Raw genomic sequence first — 12,801 nt, 5'->3', positions numbered from 1 at the left:
TTTGGTCTGTGTTACTTCCTCCCCTTACGTTACATCAAGTCTCAGTTTCTTAATTCCAGCTGGAAGATGGGATGGAGGAAACCCAAGTCCCCTTGTAACCAGCACACATGGAGAACACTTTTTCAGTAGTTTTCTATTCATTCCTCAAACTAGTTAGGAGCCAGACACAGCTCAAAAGCTCCAGTTTGGACACACGTGAAATGTAATAGGAGGGCTTTAATTTCAACTTTCAACTTTATGTTTCTGAAAATAAGAAAGCTCCTGACACACACAACCTATTAATAGGGCCTCTTCTTAATTTTAAAGAAAACAAGATGTGTAATGGCTCAGTATATCTTAGCAATGATGAAAACAGTCAAAGCAATGTTGCTAAAAATAAATATTTATTTTTAAAACAAATTCTAAAAATAAATTACAATTTGGCGTTTTAAATGCTAATTTAAATGCACATCAGTTGACATTCTGAAATATAAAAACTGAAAACCCAACCATATAATGGAATTAATTATATTGCTGTTAGACAGCACTAGCAACTTAGTGTGTCTAGAAAAGTGCCTTCCAAAAGCAGAGCTTCTGAATATTTAAAAAATAATCATTATTGATTGAATTTACAGAACTTATGCTCATGTAAAGCTGCAATCCTAAACTGCCATTTTGAATCCCAGCTAATTAGGGAGCATCACTTTTGAGTAAACATCCATAGTGTCTCCACATTTTAATGAGAAAAGCAGAATAGTTCAAGATACTGAATTATATTGATAAAGGACCAGTTTATCCCAATACTTACAAATGGTCTTTGGTAGCCATGGGTAACTATTGCTCCACTGCCTCTTCAGTGCCTTAAATCCATAAATGTGTAGATTAAGGTCAAGTTCTTAGCAGACAGATGTCCACCCCAGAATTGGCACATTTGCACAAAATTTTAGCCAGGGAAATAATTACTGTGGTACACAAACGAAAGCCTAAATCATTCACACAAGGCTTGATGTAGATAAAGTGGCACAAGAATGTATTAATTCCAGCTACGTTTGAAATACATGTTGCTTAGCAAGATGTGACAAACCCAGGGCAGCTTATTCAGGAACTGCCATTGCGTTGGTAGATATAAAAATATGTAAACTATTTTTAAAGAATTATAATTTACTATTGCAATCTGCATTTTTCCCCCTTTTAAAGTCCATTGTTATTGGATTGATGTGTTTATATTTGGGCTGAATATTCACATAGATATTAACATGATTATGGTCTTGTGTCACTATCCGGTGAAGTCTACTGGCGCCTTTCATCAGATCTTCAATCTTTTTATCTGTCATCAACATTGGTTTTCTTTCTCCTGTAAAATCGGGATCTTCTGGATATAGCTCATCACCTAAAAAATATAATGTATAACTTAAATTTGTATGTAATATTCAGTATTTCAGTGAACTTCATTTTAGGTACTTCTAGAGATTTTAAGCTATTTTGCTGTTGGATGGCTTGATAAGATTCAAAACTGGTTTTGTGACAGTATTTTTCATAAAGGTTCTCTTGGCATACAAGAATGCAAGTAATCAAGTATTCCAATGAACTAATAAAGTGGGTCTTGTTCTATCTGTGCCAAGGAATATATTATGAACAATGAATTTATAGGGAAACAAGAGCTTTAAGGCCTAGCCTGCACATACAAATATGCTCAGTTCAGACATAATACTATACTGAGAGTTACAATTACAAGGATAAGTAGCCTTGGGCTATTCTATCCTCTCTATGGATGAAGAAAAGAAATTTAGTGCTTCTGGCCATGGTTTTGAAGAAAACATTTTCCTATTATGTCCCAAAATGGGAAATTATGTTTATTCTAAGTACAGTTAGTTCAAATAAACCAAAATCCTGGTTTGCCTGAATTGCAGTTAGAATAGAGCAGTTGCACAGTTCTGCATGACTAAGAAGTACCGGTATATGAAAAAGGAACTTTGATAGAGTATCTGCAGAACACAGGGTTACATGCATGGTCACAACACTGCTGAACCAAAAACAGAAAACTGACAAGGTTATTTGTTTTTGGGTTTGCCAGCTATAAACTGGAGAGGAATAATATACATTTATATTCCCCAGTAAAGCAAAGAGGCAGTTCTGGGTTTTCCTGATACTCTACCTCATCCAGTCTTTTTGTTTACCTGCTTATCTTGTTGGCATGATCTAAATACACATGAGGCATCCACTTTACTGAAGCTAAGCACCTCTGGATCTGATTAGTGCCTAGATCAGGGGTCGGCAACATTTTTTGAGGCCGGTCCGGTCCACTCCCTGCTAGACTTCTCGGTGAGCTGGAGCGTGCACACCTGCGTGTGTGCTCAAGCTATTTCTGCCGCACTTCCGGGATGGAGGAGCACCTGTGTGCATGCACACACACTATTTCTGGCACTCTCCCGACTCGGAAGTCGGTCCCCGCAGCGAGAAAAAAAATGGCACCGTGAGAAAATAGCACGGAATCCCCATGCCAATCTACGTAACGGCCGTGGGCCAGTTCCAGGAAGCTCATGGGCCGGAACTGGCCCATGGGCCTTAGGTTGCCGACCTCTGGTGTAGATAGAAGACTGCCTGGGAACTCTGTCTACATTGCCATGAGTTCCACCATGGAAGACAGGCCAGATATAAATATTAAAAATCTGGAGCTCAACTATTATAGCTCTGGGAAGAAGCAGGGTTCAAGGTTGAATCCCCCCCTTTTCTTTTTTGCCTGCTTTGCTGAGTAATGAAAAGTTGTAGCTAAACCTGTAACTGAGTTTTCTTGCTTTTTAAAAGGCAAAATATAAAAAGAAAATGAATGCCTATGTCAGTAGCAGACCTCACACAGAGGTCAAGGTCAGTACACTGATGATACTAAATGAAAGGAGCCACACTAGTTTCACAATTGTGGCAGATAACTAATTACTGCTGGAATCCTAAAGTCATTTATTAAGAAGCCCTACTGTACTTAGTTAGGGTTACTTCTTAAATGACATGCAAAGGATTGCACAGTAAGGCTGCAACCCTATGGACACTTATTTGGGAGTAAACCCTACTGAATATAGTAGGACTAACGTATGAGAAAAGATGCATAGAATTGCATAGAAATATTTATAACATCATTCAAGAAGCAAGCATTAAGCCTAATAATAGACAAGATCCACAGATTACACTAGTGGCTAATACCAGACAATTCAGAATAGACCTCCCTTATTGGGAAATTGTAAATAAATCAATTCTTCTTCAAAACACCATCCTAATAATATGCACTGGAATTTGAAAGTACTTGTTTTTCCCAAAGAATGAAAATAAACTTATCATTGTTAAAATAACTAATCCAAATGCCATGTTGATCTACCTGGTAAAATCTGCATATGGCCATCTGAAGCAATCATCAGAACAGGCATCCAACGCTCACATCCTTCTAAGGCTCGTTCAGAGGCAAACCTATGCAGATCATGAAGTGATGTGAAATTGCAGAGTCTGCAGAATTCATAAAATTGAGGTGGTGCTATTGAGATGTCTTGGGACTTAAAGAGTTCAACAGCTTCTGAGGGCGTTGACCACTGAAAAAGAATGAAGAATAAGCTGATCTCCATAGTTTGTGAATTCCCATTGAAAGGAATATTCTGAATCACCTGAATCGTTTCTGCACTAAAATATAATTTTGCAACAACTTTAAATGCTCAGATAAATGTGATGTCTGTGCCTTCAGGTCTATGGGAAAGCAAAGGAGAGGTCAGAAGATATTTAGGCGCAGAGTTTTTACAAAAGGCTACACTATGGATTATCCAGCTTGATCTCATCTTTCTCCCAAAAAACTCAAGGCAGCAGTCTCCACACCCTATTACTACCCTCACAACAATCTTATGAGGTTGGTCAGGCCAAAAGCCAAACAACATATTTTTTGTGCTTCTTTAAAAAATGCTTAAAACCGGTTGCTTCTATTACAAAGAAATAAAGACCCGGTAGACCAAATTTGAAACGTTCTCCTGATCCAGATCAAGGCTCCTTGATAGTTTCTTGCTACAAAGTATTCCTTCTCTAGTTGCTATTTGGCCCAAACCTGCAAGGATTGGTCCAAGGTTACCTAGTGAGCTTCAGGGCTGAGCAAGGACTTGAACCTGGCATCCTGCCAGTCCTACACGGGACACACCAGAAGGGTCTAGTTTCAAGCAATGTGTGGCCAAGGTCATTGTCCATAACTTGTTGCCAGTCTCTGGGCTCAGACTGTGAACATGTTCATCACCGTTTGACCGAGCATAAATCCCATTGTGCTATGCAGGCCTTGAATTCTGGTAAGCACGCTGAGACTTGCAGTCTAAGGAAGAGAATGTCTATTTTATGTGAGGCGAGAGAAGGGAATGCTGATGCCAGGGAGCCAGCAGGGTGCTATTTAGAGAGCAGGATTGGGAAGATCTGGGTTCAAGCTTCCCACCAGCTATGAAGCTTGCTGAGTGATCTTGGGCTAGTCCCAAGAAAAAGAGTTTTGCTGGATCAGGCCAGAGGCTTATCTGACCCCAAGATTCTGTCCCTGCAGAGGCCAACCAGAATGCAATGAAAAAGCCACAAGAAGCAACACATGACCACAACAGCCCTTTACTTCCTGACACCTGATATCCAGAGGCAAACTGCCACCCTCTTGGCTAGTGGCCACTGACTAGTAAGCATCCCTTAGCCTAATCTGCCTAATGTTAGAGGAGCTCTGCTGGATCGGGCCAAAGGGGGCCCATCCAGAGCCCAGCCTCCTGTTCTCACAGCGGCTGGGGAGCTGCCCCTATTGGGAAGCCCCAAAGCAGGGCCTGAGCACAAGAGCACTCTCCGCTCCTGTGGCTTCCAGCAACTGGCATTCAATTTAGTGGCACTCTCCTGGCTAGTGGCCCCTGGTTAGTAACCATCTCCTAGCCTAGCAGACCTCACAGGGTTGTTGTGAGGATAAAATGGGCACTGGGGATAAAGAGGGAATCCTGTTCAGCGTCTGGACATCCGTGGTGGAGCAACATAATAAATCTAATACGTAAATAAGTAAATGTTTCCCTCGTGTAGATGCAAAGCCTCCAGCCTGAAGACAGCGTGCTTCCCCACACTAATAATAAAAATAAAAATAAAAATAAAAAATCACCTCATGTTGGAAGCAAATGGACAGCATACACCCCCCTCCTCCATAATAATAATAATAATAATAGCAGCCTGGTGTCAGAAGCAAGCATGTGAGGACAGCACACCTTTTCTCCTCACTGGGCTAATAATAATATAACAATAATAGTAGTAATAAAAATGATAAAACTTCTCATGCCTGAATTGAGCATGTGAAGATGGCGAGCCTTGCCCCCTACCCCAATAATAATAAATAACAACAATAGTGGTAGTCGGGGCTTTCCCCCCAGCCACAGAACTCAGTTCTGGCACCTCTCAGGTGGGCGCCTTCGCCATTATAAGAGAACAAAGGAAGGCGTCCGTGGTGAGTTCTAGCACCTCTTTTTCTAGAAAAATAGCATTGGTAGTACAGTAGTAGCAGTAGCAGTAGTAATAGTAATAGTAATAATAATAATAACAACAATAATAACGACGACCAAAATCGCCTCATGTCTAAAACGAGCATGTGAGGAGAGCGCGCCTTTTCTCCCGCGGCCCCGGCTTCGTCCCCGTCCCGCTCACCTGGCAGGCCGTCACCTCCCCGTCGTCGTGCGAGGCGACCGGCGGCGCCTGCCCGAGGCAGCAGAGGTAGAAGGCGGTGTCGTAGCGGCGGCCGCCTCGCCCCGCGCGGCCCACGGGGGTCAGCCAGTTGCTCCACTCGCGCAGCGCCCAGATGTTGGGCACGCAGCTCAGGTGGCGGCACAGCTGCAAGAAGCTGCCGGGTTGCCGCTGCACCCGCAGCCGCCACTCAGCCAGCTCCGAGGACGGCGGGAGGCGCTCGGCTGGCAGCAGGCGGGCCGGGCCCGTGGTGGCGGCCGTGGCGGCGGCGGCATCAGCGACCGGGCCGGGCAGCACCAAGAGGACTCCGGCTTCCTCGAAGGCCTCGCGGATGGCGCAGAGGCGGAAGGCCACGTCTCCCGGCAGCGGCGAGCCCAGCTCCGGGCGCTCGGCGGCGAAGAGCGGCGCCCTCGGGCACTCGCCCCGCACCGAGCCCAGCCCGCAGCGCGGCCCGCCCGGCAGCAGCTGCAGCCAGTCGGACGAGAAGTCGGCCGCGTCCGCCACGCCGCCCGGGAAGACGTGGGCGCTGGGGAGGAAGGCGCTCCGCGGGCTCCGCCGCAGCAGGAGCAGCTCGTAGTCGAAGGCGCCCGCTGCCGCGGGCCGAGGGGGAGACGCGCCCGGCCCGCCTGCCGCCAGCAGCAGCGTCGCCGCCTCCCGCCAGTGCCGCAACCGCCAGCTCATGTTGCGCGCCTCGGCCTCCGGGGCCGGTGGCAAGGGTGAGTCTGGTGCCCTCACGTTTCCGCCTCTCCCGCCTCCTCAGGGCGGGCCTGTTGCCGCCGCCGCCACCCAGCGGCCTCGCCTTTTGAGGCGCGGTGTCTCCTCAGGGCTGCCAGGCCGGTGTTCGGAAAGGGAACTCCGCCCCCCGACAGCAGCGTCTCGCTTTTGAAACGATTATTAGTATTGTTTGTTGTTGTTTAGTCGTTTAGTCGTGTCCGACTCTTCGTGACCCCATGGACCAGAGCACGCCAGGCACTTCTGTCCTCCACTGCCTCCCGCAGTTTGATCAAACTCATGCTAGTAGCTTCAAGAACACCATCCAACCATCTCATTCTCTGTCGTCCCCTTCTCCTTGTGCCCTCCATCTTTCCCAACATCAGGGTCTTTTCCAGGGAGTCTTCTCTTCTCATGAGGTGGCCAAAGTATTGGAGCCTCAGCTTCACGATCTGTCCTTCCAGTGAGCGCTCAGGGCTGATTTCCTTCAGAATGGAGAGGTTTGATCTTCTTGCAGTCCATGGGACTCTCAAGAGTCTCCTCCAGCACCATAATTCAAAAGCATCAATTCTTCGGCGATCAGCCTTCTCTATGGTCCAGCTCTCACTTCCATACATCACTACTGGGAAAACCATGGCTTTAACTATACGGACCTTTGTTGGCAAGGTGATGTCTCTGCTTTTTAAGATGCTGTCTAGGTTTGCCATCGCCTTTCTCCCAAGGAGCAGGCGTCTTTTAATTTCGTGACTGCTGTCACCATCTGCACTGATCATGGAGCCCAAGAAAGTAAAATCTCTCACTGCCTCCATTTCTTCCCCATCTATTTGCCAGGAGGTGATGGGCCCAGTGGCCATGATCTTCGTTTTTTTGATGTTGAGCTTCAGACCATATTTTGCGCTCTCCTCTTTCACCCTCATTAAAAGGTTCTTTAATTCCTCTTCACTTTCTGCCATCAAGGTTGTGTCATCTGCATATCTGAGGTTGTTGATATTTCTTCCGGCAATCTTAATTCCGGCTTGGGATTCATCCAGCCCAGCCTTTCGCATGATGAATTCTGCATATAAGTTAAATAAGCAGGGAGACAATATACAGCCTTGCCGTACTCCTTTCCCAATTTGGAACCAACCAGTTGTTCCATATCCAGTTCTAACTGTAGCTTCTTGTCCCACATAGAGATTTCGCAGGAGACAGATGAGGTGATCAGGCACTCCCATTTCTTTAAGAACTTGCCATAGTTTGCTGTGGTCAACACAGTCAAAGGCTTTTGCATAGTCAATGAAGCAGAAGTAGATGTCTTTCTGGAACTCTCTAGCTTTCTCCATAATCCAGCGCATGTTTGCAATTTGGTCTCTGGTTCCTCTGCCTCTTCTAAATCCAGCTTGCACTTCTGGGAGTTCTCGGTCCACATACTGCTTGAGCCTTCCTTGTAGAATTTTAAGCATAACCTTGCTAGCATGTGAAATGAGTGAAATTGTGCGGTAGTTGGAGCATTCTTTGGCACTGCCTTTCTTTGGGATTGGGATGTAGACTGATCTTCTCCAATCCTCTGGCCACTGCTGAGTTTTCCAAACTTGCTGGCATATTGAGTGTAGCACCTTAACAGCATCATCTTTTAAAATTTTAAACAGTTCAGCTGGAATACCATCACTTCCACTGGCCTTGTTATTTGCAGTGCTTTCTAAGGCCCATTTGACTTCACTCTCCAGTATTGTTTAAATTATTAGTATTGTTATTTTAACAGCCCTCGACTGTTGAACGATCTTCGGCCTTCTAAATATGTTGGTGTGTGGTATTTTCATTATAATTATTATGTCCCACATTTTGTGTTTTTATGCAGTAAACCGCCCTGTGATCCTCGGATGAAGAGCCGTATATAAAAAAATAATAAATAAACAAATATTTCGCTCAACAGGTATGAGGCCACATTAAGGAAGGTTGAAGTCCAAGAACAACAAAGGAAGGAGAAAGCGGAAAAAAGAGAGATGGCGTGAGCAGGGTGAGTATAAGGGATAAGTGAAAGCAAATGTACACAAGGTTCACAATGACAGGCAGGGACAAAGAAAACAAATGAGTGTAAAAGATACACCGCTGCCGCCCATTTTTAATTATTTATTTCTAAAAAATATTTATACACCACTACGTCATTAAAAATATATCAAAGCTGCTTACAGCAATAAAATTTAAAACCGCACAATAAAACCCACAGAGAGTTAAAAACAGGTGTCAGTTAACCATTGTAAAATGCATTAGCGAAAAGGAAGCAGCCAAGGTCAGAGTCAGAAGTAAATTGGGGTTTACACTCTCTGTGTGTTTGAGATTGCAGCCTGCATTTCAATTGAAGGGACTTGGGATCTAATCTGTATTCATTTGCCCACAATCAGTATAACTTACCTCACAGGGTGGGTGTAAGGATACAGTGGTGGCGTGTATGCAACTGTCTTAAGAACTTTAGGGGAAAGGTAAATTTCTTTAAAAGTATATATAAATATATATAATTACCTGGGATATCTTGGTTCAAATACCTGCTGAATCATGAAGTTCATTAGGTAACCCTAAGCCAATCACTTTTTGTTAGCTAGACTACAGCCACAAGAGATTGACTTTACATCCTTGGTGAAAGGGTGGGCTAAAAATAATAGGCAGCTCAAATATTCTCCTTATTTTCAAATTGTGGTGTATGATGGAGGGGTGGTCTCCAGCATTAAACTGAAACGCACCCTGTAGAAACTCAGATTCATTTTCACTTGTCTGAAAAATCCCACTCGGTACTTTTGCAGCCAATGATTTATTGTATATTGTTTTACAAAGCATTGTGGGACTCACTTCTGACAAACCTTGTTTCAAATGGAGTCTTGTTGATAGAATAAAACACACATTTTCTGTCTGAGATGTATACACACATGAGGGATATATAATATCTAAACATTTTATTCCAATAATAAATAAATAAATAAATAAATAAGAAAGAAATATTCCTTTCAGAATGTGAATCAGTAGAGATGGAATAAGGTGTTTGGGTCTATAATGTACAACTACCAAGGGGTAAGGTCTGCACATCCACAGTGATGAGTAAATGGTAGCTTTGCAGAACTGACCCAATATTTTTTGGTTCCTGAGGCAAAAGACAAGAGGATGCTCCACCCGCATCCCATGTACAGAAGCTTACTTCAGTACTAGTGATGGGACAGCATCCTCTGCTACCACACCTGATGGCAGCAGGCTAACTTATGCAAGGCATACCACATGGCACATGCTACACTGTCTTCCAGTAGCTTTCTGCCGCTTGTTCACTGCTCCTCCTGACTCGTGTTTACTCTCTTCTCAAGTACTGCAATGCAGCAGAGGAGGGATCAGCATGTGTCACGTAATCAGAGCACTGCATGCACACATATAATGACTCTTGGAAAGTGCTGACTTACCTGCTTCTTTCCTTGGCAAGTGACCTTTCTATAGTGCTGTCTATAGTCCACTGGGAAGGTGACTCAGTAGCCTGGTTCACATATGTTGCTAAACCATGGTTTATTGAACCTGTGAACCATGTCCATCAGTTTTACTATGATTTGTTTACTGCCAACAAACCAAAATCTTAAGCTATGGGTTGTTGTTTACTTATGAGCCTTGGTTTGGTTTAACACTTGTTTGGAGTTACATGGGTATACATCCGTATGCTAAGTACTGTTTTTCAAAAGCCAAGCCATGCACCCCCTACTTCTGAATTTTTTTTTATATCTCAGTGGTTTTTGTTATGTGAATGGTACCATGGACCCCCTGGTGGGTTATGCGGACCTCTGGGGTACATGGCCCACCAGTTGGGCACCATTGTTCTAGGGAATCCTGGGAATCTACAGACAAGCTGTCCAAGACAAGCTGTAGTGATTGAGCCTCAGCCTGCTTCCTGAAGTGCACACACACCCCATGATTCTAAACATATGTTTGTATATTTATACATTATTAATATCATATCTACATTTTGATGCTACTGTAAGAGCTTTGAAATTTTACCACCCAATCTATGGGTAGGCAAACTAAGGCCCGGGGGCTGGATCCGGCCCAATCTCCTTCTAAATCCAGCCTGCAGACAGTCCAGGAATCAGCATTTTTTTTACATAAGTAGAATGTGTCCTTTTATTTAAATTGCATCTCTGGGTTATTTGTGGGGCATAGGAATTCGTTCTTTTTTCTTCTTCTTCAAAATCTAGTCTACCCCCCCCCCAAAGGTCTGAGGGACAGTGGACCAGCCCCATGCTTAAAAAGTTTGCTGGCCCCTGATCCAGTCAATGTAGCAGTTGAAATTATTGTACACTGCTCCCTGATCTCACCCCCTAAGCTCATTGAAATCAATGGTCTTAAGTGTGGCTAACTGCACAGAAGTGCAGCATAAAGTGCTTTTGGCTGCAGGCCAACAGATGCATCTAAGAAGATCCAGAATACACAATGCATTTGGGATTCTCTGTCCTGGCCTTGTTGTTGTTTTTTTAAAGCAATTGCAGCCTTTGGATGGGACTGTGACAGTCTGGGAGAGGGGGCTGATAGTGAGATTGCAGCCAGTGGATGTGACATCCTCAGTTGCAAAGAGCAACTGGGGGGAGTGATCTTAGATGAGGAAGGAGTGAGATCATGACCGCACAGTGACCACCATGGCCAAGGAGAAATCAAGTCTGTGTCAAAATCCAAAAGATCATCTTTCCACTTCCCTAGAATCTCTGTTATCCTGAAAGTAGTGGCCTAGGAGATGCAGTCAGTAGCTTCTCCATGATTGGTGTCCTTTAATTTGTCTTTCAATTAAGCCAGGAAGCAGAATACCAAAACTGCACCTCCACACTTTATTACAGTACTTCCCTTCCCTTCCATGGGAACTAGGTAGCTCAGAGAAATGGAGAATGCATTTGCGATGTTTTGTCAGTAGTGGGGGCTAATGGACCAACGTTTTTTTCTTTTTTTTACTGTTGAGTTGGACCATGCCAGTTTGTACAGAGTGTAAACTCTGAAACCCTTCTCATTGCTTACTAATTCATGTTCTTAAATATCTGAGATAATGCCTTCTCTCATATCAACCTGCCTATGCATTAGGATCAGCAGAAAAGGCTCACCTGGTGGTCCCTGCATTAAATGAAGTGTGTTTGTGTGGAGGCCCATGGAAGGGCCCTTTCACTGGTGATTCTACATCAGTTGAATGACCTCTTGACTGAAATGTGTGTTTCTCCAACCTTATGTTCTTTTAGATGCCATGTAGAAACTCACATTTTTTCAGACTTTTAGAAGCTGATGGAAGCTTTTATTATGTGGTTAATTGCGTAATTTAGGATTATTGCTTTAATGTTTCTGTTTCTTGTGTTTTTAGATTACCTTATTGTCGTAAATCACTGTGTGTTTTTTTGGGGGGGGGATGGTGGTATAGAAATCTCTTGAGAAATAAAAAAAGAATGCTGAAAAACTGTAAACTGCTCTTGCGGCCTACCAAACTGCTTGGCTGCAAGTTCATTCTGGTGCTAGCTTGGCAGAGTAGCAGAGGTCAGCCAGCTGGCTGATTATGTTTGGGGGGAAAACTGGGACAAAACACCAGCATAACTATAATCAGACACACACGCAAGACTGGACATCTGCTCACTCTTTCTCTTGTATGCTATACAAACTGTTTATCATTATTTTTTTCTTAATAATTCTCATCATTTCCTGTCTGTAGTACAGTGGTACGTCGGGTTAAGTACTTAATTCGTTCCGGAGGTCCGTTCTTAACCTGAAACTGTTCTTAACCTGAAGCACCACTTTAGCTAATGAGGCCTCCTGCTGCTGCCGTGCCGTCGGAACATGATTTCTGTTCTCATCCTGAAGCAAAGTTCTTATCCCGAGGTACTATTTCTGGGTTAGTGGAGTCTGTAACCCGAAGCGTATGTAACCTGAAGCGTATGTAACACGAGGTACCACTGTACTCTTTAGTAAGGTTCAGTGAACTCAGTAGAGCTGACTTGTGAATAGTCAAGTATAAAATTGCCCTGTTTAAATATGATAGATATGGGGCTGTATCCAACATTCTCTGTTTGCCCTTTCACTTTTTTGGAATGTTAATGTTACACAGCAGAAGAATCCAGTTCGCAACAGTTGTAGAGGAAATGCATTGCACAACTCATGGGGTTGTGCAGCAAAGTTACCAGCAACCTGCTTCTGCATTTTGTTGTGAAACAATACAAAACATGTTGCCAGTGGAACCAGTACTTCCAGTACCAAGGGACTTTAATTTAGCACCACATTGGATACAACCTACAATGTAGAGAATTATTTGGTATTCCTTTATTGCAATATTATTATTGCTATTTTTCTTTCATTCATGGAATGCCTGAAATGTTCTAGGTGCTGTATATAAATTACAAATAACACGGTCCTTATCCATAGGCCTGTAGTCCAATAGAC

The 12,801-nt window shown here is 43.8% G+C and overlaps 2 protein-coding genes across 2 annotated transcripts in view; one reads left to right on the top strand and one right to left on the bottom strand.

Moving 5' to 3' along the window:
- Positions 1 to 366: 366 nt before the first annotated feature.
- NUDT19 (nudix hydrolase 19) lies at positions 367 to 6,363 on the bottom strand (the record flags this gene model as incomplete). Its single annotated transcript, XM_081203965.1, has 3 exons — positions 367 to 1,369; positions 3,347 to 3,554; positions 5,647 to 6,363. 3 exons carry the CDS (start codon positions 6,361 to 6,363, stop codon positions 1,134 to 1,136), a joined length of 1,161 nt encoding a protein of 386 aa, XP_081060091.1. The 3' UTR covers positions 367 to 1,133.
- Positions 6,265 to 12,801, top strand: part of ANKRD27 (ankyrin repeat domain 27) — a 69,856-nt gene continuing 63,319 nt past the window's right edge. Inside the window, exons 1-2 of the mRNA XM_081203958.1 lie at positions 6,265 to 6,398; positions 8,306 to 8,389. The gene's annotated coding sequence lies outside the window, so the exon portion shown is untranslated. The remainder of the gene's footprint in view (positions 6,399 to 8,305; positions 8,390 to 12,801) is intronic.

This window comes from Podarcis bocagei (genome assembly GCF_964188305.1).
Source record: "Podarcis bocagei genome assembly, chromosome: 7".
NCBI lineage: Eukaryota > Metazoa > Chordata > Lepidosauria > Squamata > Lacertidae > Podarcis > Podarcis bocagei.
This window is presented reverse-complemented; position numbering and strand designations above follow the sequence as displayed.